Source organism: Sarcophilus harrisii, chromosome 5 (genome assembly GCF_902635505.1).
Source record: "Sarcophilus harrisii chromosome 5, mSarHar1.11, whole genome shotgun sequence".
NCBI classification, from domain to species: domain Eukaryota; kingdom Metazoa; phylum Chordata; class Mammalia; order Dasyuromorphia; family Dasyuridae; genus Sarcophilus; species Sarcophilus harrisii.
Window position 1 is genome coordinate 17,379,564 of NC_045430.1, and position 13,510 is coordinate 17,393,073.

Sequence of the window (13,510 nt, forward strand, 5' to 3'; positions counted from 1 at the left end):
TGGGTGCCAGACAAGTTTGCTTTCATCTCCTGTGACAGCTCTGGGGACCCTCATCCAGCCGAGGAAGGGAGGTGTGCTAACATGCCTCAGGTATGCGGCTCCACTTTTGTGTGGAGGGCCGTGGAATCTGCATATTTGGAAATGATTTTCAATCTCACTTGGTGGTGATTAGGTGATGTGGGTTCCCAATTCTACTTTCTGTTGATACTTTTATTATGAATTGAGTTTTAAGGAACAAATGTGTTTCCAGAGCGAGGATGTGTGATTTATTCAAAAGTAAAACCCATGTAGGAATTTCTTACCCGCTGTGTTTAATTTCAGAAGCCAGAACTGTCATTACAACAAACCCCCCTCCCCAGACCCTGTTTTAGCTCTTGCATTTTCATGCCCATTAACTCCCTTTCTTCTGAAATTGAACATTTGCAGGTGGGGCGGGGGCGAGGAAAGCAAGAAGTTGTAAGATATTTGTGAATTTTAGGCTACCGGCATAGCAATAATCATCGGCGTTTATACTCCCAACTTAAGTTTGCAAAGCACTTCGGTGAGGAGACAGTCAGCATTTCAATTCCTACTAAGCACCGGTCACTGTCCTTCTAAATGCTGGGGATGGAAGTAAGAAAAGACAGTCCCTTCCTTCAAAGAGCCTACTATCCATCTATTGGGGGAAGACATCGGATAAAAGGATGATCAGATGGAGAAGGTAGTTGGCTCTGGGACTTGATTGATCTTCTAGGAGTCAAGAGCAAACAGAATAGCTGATGGGAAATAAAGAGTTAGTTGAAAAATTCTGAGCCTTATATAAAGAGCTGCTTTGGAAGAATTTAATGGTTCTCCATTCAAAAGGGAGGGGGACTGGTAGGAGCTGAAAAGGTTCTGAGCATCAAAGCTGAATCAATCTCCAAAATAATGAGATTTTAGGTGATGAGTTTATCCTCGGGGCTGCATGACATTTGTAGTGTCAAAATTTAGTCCAGTGCTAAGGGGAAATGGAGAGAGAGCTTTGTATGATTCCTTCTGTTTCTTTTGTATATACTTATCTGTGTGTGTGTATACATGATTATACACACACACACACACACACACACATATATATATATATATATATATATATATATATAACTTGTTGACTTAAGGCAAGGTCTTGAGTCCTAGCTCTTCCCCTAGTTTGTCTTGAGGCTGGCAAGTTCTTCATCCTTCAGGAGAGTGTGAGCTTTGTATGAGTCAAAGGTGTGATAGAGCCCCTGGGGCTGGGGAAGTTGGGAAGGATGCTTTAGGAAGAGATCTTGCTTTGAGGAATAAGGAGGTCATGATCTCCTTGTAGGCTGCCCTGGGCAGGTCACATTTGGAGCATTCTGTTCAGTTCTGGAAATTCCATTTTAAGGAGATTGATTAGCTAGAAGGCAACCAAGGTGATGAAGTATCTCAAATCACGCCATAGAGTAAGAGCTAATAATAATAACCAGTATTTTCATAACACATTAAAATTTGCAAAGCTTTTTTATTATTGTCACCTAATTTGATCCTTCAACAACCCTGAGTGGTAGGTAGATGATGTTATTATGCATGGTTTTTTCAGATGGGGAAACTGAGTCAAACAGAATTTTAGGGACTTGTCCAGAGTCACACAAGTAAATAAGATTGGGTTTGAATGCAGTTTTTCCTGTTTTCTGGTTCAGTTGCTGTATTAACTCTACTTTCCAGCTGTTTCATATGGGTCATAAGTGAAGGAACTGGCTGTTTTTAATCTAGGGGGGAAAAAAGCTTAAGGAGTTCTTTACAAGCCTTCCAAGGGTTGCTGTGTAAAAGAACTAGAATTGCTTCTGCTTGGTCCCAAGACAAAACTAGGAGAAATAGAAGACTGCAAGAAATTTTTAGAAACTCTTTCCAAATGAGAAAATATACTGTCTTGGGAGGGAGGGAGTCTGCCCTCTCTCCAATGGAGATCTTCCCATCAAAGCTGTTTACTAGGAAGATTGCAAGGGGTTCCTACTTCAGGGGTGGATTGGAGTGAATTAGTCACGGCATGGCATGGTAGAATGTGCAATGGGAGTCAGGAATGATGTTCAAATCCTGCCTTTATAAATTATTGCCTATGTAACCTGGGAGAATCGCTTAACTTCTCACGACCTCAATTTCCTCAGTTATGGGGATCAGTGCAGAGAGTGTTCACCCTGGAGTTAGGAAAATTCATCTTCCTAAGTTCAAATCTGACCTCAGTCACAGGAAAATTCATCTTCCTAAGTTCAAATCTGACCTCAGTCACTTACTTACGAGCTGTGTGACCTCAAGCAAGTCATTTAACTCTGCCTCAGTTTTCTCATCTGTAAAATGAGCTGGAGAAAGAAATTGCCAACCCCTCCAGTGTCTCTGCCATAAACCCCCAAATGGGGTCACACAGAGTTGGGTACTTGAAAAATGATTAAAACAAAATGGAATGGAAGGAGTGGATTAAATGACCTCTGATGGGCCTTTCAGTTCCAATTCTATGAACCCACAATCTGGTGACTAGTGAGTTTCGTTCCCTGCTGAGATTTAAGGATTCCTTTTCAGTTTTAGTTTTTCATTTGTAAAATGAGGGTGTTGGCACAGGTGGTCCCTTCTACCTCTAATAACTCTGTGATCCTCTGTCTTTCCTGTGACTTTGCCCAGGATTTTCAGATGTATCTCTTTGTTCTGGGCTATTTTAAGTGGAGAACAAGGGTGCATGACATTTCTAAGACAGGTAAAGTAAATTATCTTAAGATGAAAGACAAAGGGATTTAAGTTAGAGCAATAAAAGACTATTCTTTGTATATGGATACTTAGATATGTGAATGGGTTATTGAGGAAGGGGCTGAAAACTCTTTAGGAAATCTGTCAAAAGAACTTCATGTGTTTGGTTAAACTCCGACAATTATAGGGCAAATTGCATTGTTCCGTACTCAATACTGTAGATGTAGAGTGGAAAGGAGACATGGTATCTACCTTTAAGGGGCCTTTAACTTAAGCTATTTATAAGAATATGCATGTATGTGTGTGTATGTATTTCTATACTCATACTCATATATACACATAAGATTAAAAAGTAATGATAATTATTACTTACTTTTTTATAGTGTTAAGGTTTACAAAGAGATTTCCTGATAACAATCTGGGTGGTAGAATATGAAGTATTTTCAATAAATAGAAATATTATTAGTAATAATTATTATAAATTGTAATTTATTGCATATAGTACATTATATGCAATATATATGTTAATATGCTTATAATAACATATTATTAGGTATTATAACTATTACAAAAATGTAGTAATAGTATAAGTATATGGATGTGTGTTTTTAAGTCCTTCAAGAATTGTGTTCTGCTGGTGCTGGTAGTGGTGGTGATAGTGTAGAAGTAGTAGAAGTAGTGGTAGAAGAAGTGGTAGTGGTACTAGTTGTAGTAGTAATAATAGTGATGGTGGCAGTTACAATACTAGTAGTAGTAATGGTAGTGGTGGTAGTAATGGTAGTAATAGTAATAGTAGTAATGGTAGTGATGGTAGTAGCAGTAGTAGTAATTGTAGTAATGGTAGTACTAGTAGTGATGGTGGTGATAGTAGTAGCAAAGCAAGTAATATTAATAGTGGTGGTGGTAATGGTAGTAGTAGTAGTACTAGTAATAGTAATAGTAGTGGTGGTAGTGATGGTAGTAATAGTAGTAGTAATACCAGTAGTAGTGATGGTGATAGTAGCAGTACTAGTAGTAATGGTAGTGATAGTAGTAGTAGTACTACTAGTAGTAATAGTAGTGGTGGTGGTGATGGTAGTAGCAGTATTAATAGTAATAATAGTAGTGATGGTGGTGATGGTAGTAGCAGTACTAGTAGTGGTAGTAGTGATGGTACTAATACCACTAGTAGTAGTAGTAGCAGTAGTAGTGATAATGATAGTAGCAGTACTAATAGTAGTATTAGTAGTGATGGTAGTAGCAGTACTAGTAGTAATACTAGTAGTGGTAGTAGTGATGGTGATAATAGCTGTACTAGTAGTAGTAATAGTAGCTCTGCTGCTGCTGCCGGAGGCAGAAGAAGTAGGAGTAAGAGTAATTAATGGGTCCGCTTTACTTGAGGTCTTCTGGTAAGGATGGCCAGACTGCTTGTCAGAACTGATATAAGGGGAGGTTCCCATTTAGGAGTCCCATTTAGCAGTCTCAAATAGGGATAAGGGATCAGCATGAGGATCAATGAGATAGTGTATTAGCACTTTTGGAAACCTTAAAACATTTTTGTCATGCGGATGTCCACTACTTATTGTTGAGTCCTGTCTGATTTTTCGTAACCCTATTTGAGTTTCCTTGGTGGAGATACTCAAGTGAGAAATGTGCCTTTTCCTTCTCCATTTCATTTCTTCATTCATTTCCTTCTCCATTTCATTTTACAGATGAGGAAACTGAGGCTCATAGGATTAGGTGACTTGGCCAGGGTCATATACCTAATAAGTATCTGAAGCTATTCCTGACCCTCAGGTCTGGTGTTCTATCCACTGTGCAATCTAATTACGGGAGTTGCTGAGCCCTGTTAGAAGTGTCCTTATACTCTTTCTTTGTAAATTGAGGGTTAATAATACCAAGAGTTATACCTAGGGCATGACAACTGACGATTTGCCCTAGAGTGCTAGATTTTACCAGGTGCTATCTAATGGAATAATATAGAACACTTTAGCTGAGAAGCTGATAAACCAGAATAATAGTTAAAATAGGAAGTTCCCAGATGGTAAGTGCAGTTCCTGCCCCCACCCCCAGCTGCTGTATCCCACATGAGCTTTGCTTCTGTCTCCCCCCACAGTGAATCAACTAAGATCTAGGGGAGACTCTGTGCTCCCTGGGGCCCACGGTTGGATGCTTTTTATGCTATAGACCTGGTGTGCTTTGGAACTTGTACCAGGTGTGATAAATGGTAGCAGGAGCTTGGAAATTTCCTGTAGTACCCGTATGACAAAGTTGTTGGAATCAAAACAAGATAATATGTATAAAAGGCTTTATGAGTCTCAAAGTACTGTACAAATGTCAGCCTTTTTTCCCCCTTTCAACACTCCTGCTGGGCTCTGAACGAAGGCAATCTATTCACCAGAAGGTGCAGCTAGAAGGAAATGGGCAGAGAGCAGAGAAGCTCCTCTGGGGGTGTCTGGACATGGGTTACAGATGACCGTGACGATGATTTCTGACCGGTTTCTGCTTTCCCTTCCTTTTCAGAAAGTAATATGAGGGACGCTGGGGACTCTACGCTCCCAACATAGGAACGGCGCCGTGGAGAGAGATTGCCACTGCCGAGAGGATGCTGGGCATCTGCAGAGGGAGACGGAAATTCCTGGCTGCCTCCCTGACCGTGCTCTTCATCCCAGCAGTCACCTGGATTTACCTCTTTGCTGGAAGCTTCGAAGGTGAGGGCGGGAAGAGGGAAAATCTGTTCCAATTGTGTCTAACTCTTTGTGAGCCCATTTGGAGTTTTCTTAGCAAAAACTCTGGAGCAGTTTGCCATTTCCTTATTGATGTGGAGACAGAGACAGAGAGAGTCATAGAGAGGGGGGGAGGGAGAAAAGAAGAGGGGGAGGGAGGGAGGGAGAGAGAAACAGAGAGAGGAAGGAAGAGACAGAGACCAAGGGAGAAAGCAAAAGAAAGAGACAGAAAAAGAGAGAGATAGAGATATAGAGAGGCAGAGAGAGATAGATGGAGAAAGAATTAGAGAGAGGAAGGACGAGACAGAGACCAAGGGAGAAAGCAAAAGAAAGAGACAGAAAACGAGAAAGATAGAGATATAGAGAGGCAGAGAGAGATAGAAAAAGAGAGAGATAGAGATATAGAGAGGCAGAGAGAGATAGAAAAAGAGACAGGAAATAGAAAAAGACAAAGGCAGAGAGAGAGAGAGAGAGGTGCAGAGAGACAGAAAGAGAGAGACAAAGGGAAGACGAGAGAGAGACAGAGACACAGAGAAAGAGACAGACATACAGAGAGAAAGACAGAAATAGAAAGAAACAAAGACAAAAATGTGTTTTTCTAAAGGGTCATATAAATGTTTGCTATTATCATCATTTTGTTGCTGGTTTAATTAAAATATTCTTATATCTAAACATATGTTTAATGTACATATATAATATAATGTACATATATATGTGTGTATATATCTATGAAAACACACCACGATATGCACACACATATACACGTGTAGGTTATGTAATTCATATTGTGATGTCCATGTTCATATGCGTGAATACCTCTGTATATGTCATATATTTATATGTACATATCTGTATATATGATTAAAGGAGAGAGTAGAAGTAGAGAAATTAGTAAGAAAGCTACTTTATTGCCGTCATGTGTGTATGTGTGAACTGACCACTCATGGCAGCCACCTCTGCTGTCTTCTCTATTGTCTTTTTCAATCTCTCCCTCCACAGCCGCCCAATAATTCTCCTACTGCTCTACATCTGATAAGGTTACTCCCTTCCTGCAAATCCCTTCTTGGCTCACTATTCCCTCTAGGACCAAATGTCAGGGCCTTGACCTGCCATCAAAGGCAGTCTATAATCTAGCTCCAATCTACCAAAGCCACAGTTACTTGCCAGGACAACCTTCCCTGATGATGGGCAACCAAACAGAGATGATTTTCAATGATCAGTCTGTCCCTTCCACAGCTTGGCCATTTTCCTCCATGCTGTGGAGAACAGGTCTCTCCATTGCCCACTGTATTGTTTGACCATCAGGCTAAGTGATTGGGGCCGAGAGAATAACTCCCTACTGAGATGGTCCATTAGGACTATAAATTATTCTAGTGTTGCTTAGTCATCCAGTCATGTCCAATTCTATATGACCCCATGGGGTTTTCTTGGCAAAGAAAGCGACCTTCTCCAGTGTGTTCTAATTTTATAAAGGAAGAACAGAGTCACACAGCTAGTAAGCATCTGAAGCCAAATTTGAATCCAAATCTTCCTAATTCTAGGTCCCATATTCTGTCCTTATAAATCAATGGATTATATATTTGTAGAGTTACATGGGGAGGGGGGTAAGGAGTCCTACACCATCATTTTTCAGATGGATAATGTGAGGCCCAGAGAAGTTAAATGATTTGCCCAGGATCACACAACTAGTCAGTGACAGAGCCAACATTTAAATCTAGCTGCTCAACATCTATTTTTCTCCCATCATACCAGGGATTCATAATCTGGGGTCCATGAACTCTAGATTTCATGGGGATCTGAGAATTTGAATAGGAAAAATGGTGTGGGGTTTTGGGGGAGCTGCCAATCTTACATCTTTTGTTTCATATTAATAAGAATAGAATTTTGAGGGGGGAACCAGAGGGATAAAGAGAGGTCCATGATATAGGGAAATAAACCATGCTGCCTCCCTCTTCTGGTGATGGGGCTCAGCAGCAAATCTGTGTGTTTATTGGAAGAGGCAGGTCCCCTGACTAGGGCTGCCAAACTCACTGCATTTCCAAAATGGCCCATGGAGACATTGCCGATTCTGTAGTTAAACATAACAACTTCACAATCCATTTATTGACACCCTCGGATTTTCCATTTCAAGGCAGGTGAAGCCATAAATAAGGAGCAAAGAATCTGCCTACATCAAGAGAAATTGAATATGTAGAGTGTGGATGCATTTTTTACAAGTCTTTAATTTCACTGGTTCTACCAGAAAGCAGAGTAGAGACTCACCTCAGAGGGGAAAATGCACACAAATGAATGCCTGGGAGTTGGTAAGGATCTAGGAGGTCTAGTGTTCTCTAAGAGCAAAAATGAATAAATTAGCCTAGAGAAGAGAACACTTGTTGGGGGTAGAATGGAGGAATATTCAGTTTTTGAAATACCTGGTAGGTTGTCATATGGAAGAAGGATTGGGGGAAGGGGTGGAGAAAGAGAGACAGAGACATAGAGATAAAGAAAGAGAATTTATTAAGTACTTATTTTGTGTTAGACAATGAACTAAATATATATATATATATATATATATATATATATATATATATATATATATATATATATATATATATATATATTTGCTGAGGCAATTGGGGTTAAGTGACTTGCCCAGGAGCACACAATCAGGAAGCATTAAGTGATTGATGTCAGATTTGAACTCTGGTCCTCCTGACTTCAGGGCTGATGCTCTATGCATTGCACCATCTAGATGCCCCTAAGTATAGAAGATTTAATAATACAAGCAAACAAAACTGTTCCTACTCTCAAGGAGCTAATATTTTATTGGGAAACTGGAAATAGAGTGGAGAGCTAAAAGGGAGAGGAGGATTGAGTTAGGGGCTAGAAAGTAGGGGAAATGATCGATTCTAGACATAGAAAGGACGAGATCTGTTCTTTTTGCTATCTAGAATTTAGAATCCCCAGACAATTGGATAGAGACTCCAAGAAACTGCAAACTGTGGGATTGCAGTGGTCACCTCCTCATCAGTGAGTTATGGGAATGTCTACCAAGCATGTGAAGACTTCTCTCAGTAGAACGGGTGGATGAGAACAGTTTGGCCATGAAAGCTGTTAAAGCTGACTTTGTGGGCTGCTCAGAGCTAGGTCAAGCAAGGGAGCTGTCAAGGTCACCCACAGCATCCTAGGTCATCAACAATCCTTCTGACTTTAGTCTCTGTCTCACTTAAATCCATTTTATATGCAAGTCAAGACAGCACCTCATGACGTCTTTGGTCCTATTCAAGAACAAGATCGAGGGTAAGTTTCAGATAAGAATAAGGAAGAAAAAGTTAGAATCATCTTATAATAGAACAAGTTATTTTAGGAGGTGGGGAGTTCTCCATTACTGGACTATTACAACAGACCCAAAAGCCCAAATACCAATAATTGGTATTAATTTCTCTCATATTTGCTGGCAGGTTGCGGAGGTCCCTCATGGACTGGTTGGGGCTTGATTTCTTAAACTCTGAAGTCCCTTCCAGGTCTGAGATTCCTTCGAGTCACAAACATTCATTAGGGGCCTATTTGTGCTGGGCGCTGGTGATATAGAGACAACAACTCCTCCCCTACCCTCAGAGAGCTTCCATTTTGTTAGGGCAAGAACCAGCGTGAATGATATCTACACAGTAAATACAAAATGATTAAGGGGAAAAGGATGCTAAGATTTGGGGGCTTGGGAATTGAGTTGAGCTGAGCCTTGATTGAAACCAGGGGGCTCTCAGAACTAGAAATGGGGAAGGAGCTCCATTCTAGGAATCATGGGCAGTCTGTATAGATCAGGGATTCCAAGCAGTGTAGAGTCCCTTTGTAGAATGAATCCATTTCCACATGGTACAAGTGGGATGCTCTGGAGTCCGAGCACTGTCTTTGATGTTTGATAACTAAGTGGTCTTGAGCAAGTGACTTCATCTAACTTCATCTCTCTCTTAGGTTCCTCATTTGTCAAATGAAAATATTCGATTACACGGCCTCTGAGGTTCCTTTGAATTATAGATCTGTGATGCTTTGAGGTTGTCAGAGAACAGAAAAGCGGGGTGAGCGTCAACTTATAATCAAAAGGAAGGGAGTCGGTGTTTCTTCCGACTACCAGAGAAATCCATTCACAGTGTGACCCTGGACGAGTCCCATTGCCTCTCAGTCTCATTTTCCAAATTTGGAAAAGGGAGGTAATGATGACACCCCTCTCCTAGGGCAGTTGTGAGCAGGCAGAGCAGTGTATAAAACGCTTAACTTCTGCATCTGTAAAAGGGGGTACCATAATGGCACCTGTCTCCCACAGATGCTGAGGGTCAAATGAGATCATATTTGTAAAGTGCTTTACAAACCCTATAATTGCTTTCTCCCTCCCTCCCTTTCCCCTTTTTTCTCTCTCCCCCTCTTCTCTTCTTTTCTTCCTCTTCCCTCCCTCCCCCCTCTCTCTCCTCTCTGTGTGTCTTTTTTCTTTCTCTGTTTCTCTCTCCATCTCTGTCTCTCTTTTTTCATGTGTGTCTCTCTATCCTCTCTCTCTGTCTTTGTCTGTCTGTCTCTGTCTCTTTCTTCTCTCTCTATGTGTGTGTGTGTGTGTCCCTTTCCTCCCTCCCTCTCTCTCTCTCTCTCTCGCTCTCTCTCTCTCTCTCGCCCGCTCTCCCTCTCGCTCTGTCTGTCTGCCTCTCTCTGTTTCTCTCTCTCTCGCTCTCTCTCGCTCTGTCTGTCTGCCTCTCTCTGTCTCTCTCTCTCTCTCTCTCTCTCTGTCTCTCTCTTTCCTCTCTGTCTCTGTCTCTGTCTGTCTGTCTGTCTTTATCTTTCCTCTCTGTCTCTCTCTGTCTGTCTGTCTCTCTCTCTCCCTCTATCTCTGTCTCTTTCTCTCTCACACACACACAGGTTAAGATCCCCCATCTTAGAGTATCGTTTGAGGCTCTAAGAGATTTGCGGGCTTGCTCATAATTAGGCAGCTGGTTTGGGTCAGAAATGGCATTTAAAACCAAATATTCCTGACTCCCAAGTTCAGTATTCTTTCCACCATGCCCTGTTGCCTCTTATAGCTCATAACAAATGAGATGTAAATTTATTTCCATTTGTATTTCTATCCCATCTGTTACTGTGTTCCTAGAATCACTTTTCGGACATTCTTATTGCCTTCCCTTAGAGGTGAATGTGGATTTGTGGGATAGTGGAGAGTGTGTGTGTGTGTGTGTGTGTGTGTGTGTGTGTGTCTGTGTGTGTGCGTGTGTGTGTTAAGTCCTTCAGGAATATGTGTTCAGCTGTTATTGAATTATTGGTGTGTAAAAAAGGGGCTTTTCAGCCATTCAGAAAATTGTTCACACACTTTGCCCTCAGATAATTCATACCCGGCTCTGTTCAGAGTCAGCCGCGCTGTCACGTGGCCAGGCCTGGGTGAGAAATGTCTGCTTTATTTGAAAACCAAATTCCTTCCGATGAGGCAGAGTCTGAACATTTAAAACTGGTGTCATGAACAGGCCCAGGATATTAATTTCTGAACTGATTTAAGTTTGCAGGAACATTTGTCATTCCTGCAGTTGCCGTAGCTGCCTATAGTCTTATCAACTGCAATCTGTCTTCGAACAACCATGGGCCCCAGGTAGAGAACGGGCTATAGTGTTCAGAAGGACCTTACAGGTTATTATTCATCCAGGAATTTTTAATCTGGGGTTTGTGGAGCAATTTAAGGGGGTTTGTAAAATTGAATGGGAGAAAATCAATATCTTTAATTTCATTAACTTCTAAGTGATCTTTAGAATTTTCTTAATTATTTAAAAACGTTAAATTATTATGACTTAAAATCTATTTTAAAATTATTTAAGAGAAGTAAACATTCTGAGAAAGAATGGAGAGATTTCCCTAGGATGACAAAGATATCCAGGACATACATAGAAATGTTAAGAACCATTGACTTATTCTGACTCTTTCATTTGGCACAGGAGCTAATGACGTCCCAGAGATTTGAGTGGCCCTCAGAAAAGAGCAGACTGGGAGATTTGAACCCAATTCCTCTGATCCTCAATTCAGTGTACCGCTGATTTCTTTTGTCATCCTAGTTGATCTCAAATGATGATATAATGGGCTGGGTTCTCCATGGAGCCAGTGGGTAGTTGGGGTGGGAGCTGGGGAGAGCAGTGATTAGTTGCTCTGCTCTGAGAGGGGCTCAATACATGGAAGGGGACGTTGTCCAAAATGGAGATAGAAACTTTCTGCTTTTTCTCTTTGTACCTATCACAGTGCCCGCTCGTTGCGGGCTGCCGGTAAATGTCTATCAATTGAGTCAGTGTAGTGGAAAGAGCACCGACTTTGGAGTGGCAAGTCTGGCTTTGAATTCTAGCATTTATCTTTAGACCTGTGTGACCTTGGGAAAAATCAGTTTCTGTCTCCTTTATAAAATGACAGAAACTGAAAAAAGGCAATCTCTATGCTCTGTTCTCTCTCTGATATTCTATATTCTAAGGTCTTTCCCAAATCTCACACTCCATCTTCTGAAGTACTTCTCAGCTCTGGCATTCTCCTTCTAAGGCCCCTCCACTTCAGATATTTTCTGTTCTAAGGTCCCCCTCCCAGCCCTGACATTTTCTCTCCTCTCTGCTCTGACTCTGTATTTTCTATCCTAAGGAGCTTTGTACCTCTGGCACTCTGTTCTAAGATTTCTCCTCACTTTGACATTTTCTGTTCCAAGCCTCGTTCCAGCTCTCCCATTCTTTGTTCTGACGTCCCATTTCATGAGGTTCCTTCCCATTCTATATTCTCTAACACAGACTTAGTGTTTTATTTGGAAACAAAGAGGATTCTTTAAAATTATACTGTTATTTTATATGCCTGAACCGTGAACAGGGACTGGACTTCCTCCTTTGCCCAAGCAACTACTGTTTGTAAGATTGTGCATTTAGAGTCATAAAGAATCTCAGGGAGATCATCTCGTCAGCTCTCCCTACCCTCTTCACAGATGAGGAAACCGAGTCCCACAGGAATTAAAGGTTTGCCTAGGGTTATGAAGGCAGCAGATTGCAGAGTGGAGACTGAAGTTCTGGGAGTCTCTTCCAGTAGTCATTACAGTGGGTCACTAAGCCTCCCTCTCCCCTCCTCTATATCCATTCTTTCAATCCCTTCTCCTTCCCTCCCTCCAATAAAAGTCCTCAAAGCTTCCACCATCCAAGCAATGAAGGCATGCTGCTGCTCTCTGGATATAATTCGCCAGCAATGCTAACCGTTACTTGACACCAGGATATAGGACTGCTTTAATAATGGCAAAGCATGCTTTGTCTCCTTTCCAAAGACCTGACTGCATCTCTCAGAAAGGATATTATAAGCTCCAGGATTCTGGCTATGAACTAAAATGGAAAGTAGATTTTTTTTTTATTTTCCACTTTCACTGATTAGTTTGTATAGCCAAAAATTAGTTTGCTTCTCATGGTAGAATAACTTATGGCTCCATGCTGTTAAGACTTTGTAGAAAAAGATAAAATTTGAATTTAAAAATGAATATACGGAGGACAAGTGGGAGAGATGTTAAAATATTACTATTTCACAATTCCATCTGTCTTTCCCCTTGTTCCCACAGTCCTTACTGGGAGGCCATGGGGCCAGAAGAATCTTGTTGTGAAGGCAGCAAGTCTAGTGAGAAGAGTTTTGGACTTGGGTGTCTAAATATCTGGATTCTAGTCTCAGCAATCCTGTGTATAAATGAATGTGTTCTATATCCACTCTTAACTACTATACAAAATGAGATGATGGGGCTAGATGATCTAGAAGGTCTCTTCCAGTTCCAGAGTCAATCAGCCAGCTGCCACCCATCTTTTGTCATTCAGGGCAGTTATATGTACAAAGGAACAGAAGGGACAGCAGTAACTTCAGGAGTGAAAACTCATCATGAATTCCAGCTGTTACCCCCTCCCTGTATGATATGGGGAAAGCTAGGGGACTAGCATCTGTTGAGCACCTAATATTTATTAGTACTGTATGAAGTGCAGGAAAACAAAACAAAAACAAAATCCTTATCCTCATGGAACTTTCCAAAGGACAAGACAAGATATAATATATCTTTGTATACCCAAGTAGAATTTGAGCTGTGTCTTGAAGAAGGT

The 13,510-nt window shown here is 41.1% G+C and overlaps 1 protein-coding gene across 1 annotated transcript in view; it reads left to right on the forward strand.

The window, feature by feature from the left end:
* Positions 1 to 13,510, forward strand: part of LARGE1 (LARGE xylosyl- and glucuronyltransferase 1) — a 566,453-nt gene that overhangs the window by 171,207 nt on the left and 381,736 nt on the right. Inside the window, exon 2 of the mRNA XM_003771101.4 lies at positions 5,215 to 5,402. Coding sequence (XP_003771149.1) covers positions 5,297 to 5,402 — 106 coding nt within the window. The 5' untranslated portion in view covers positions 5,215 to 5,296. The remainder of the gene's footprint in view (positions 1 to 5,214; positions 5,403 to 13,510) is intronic.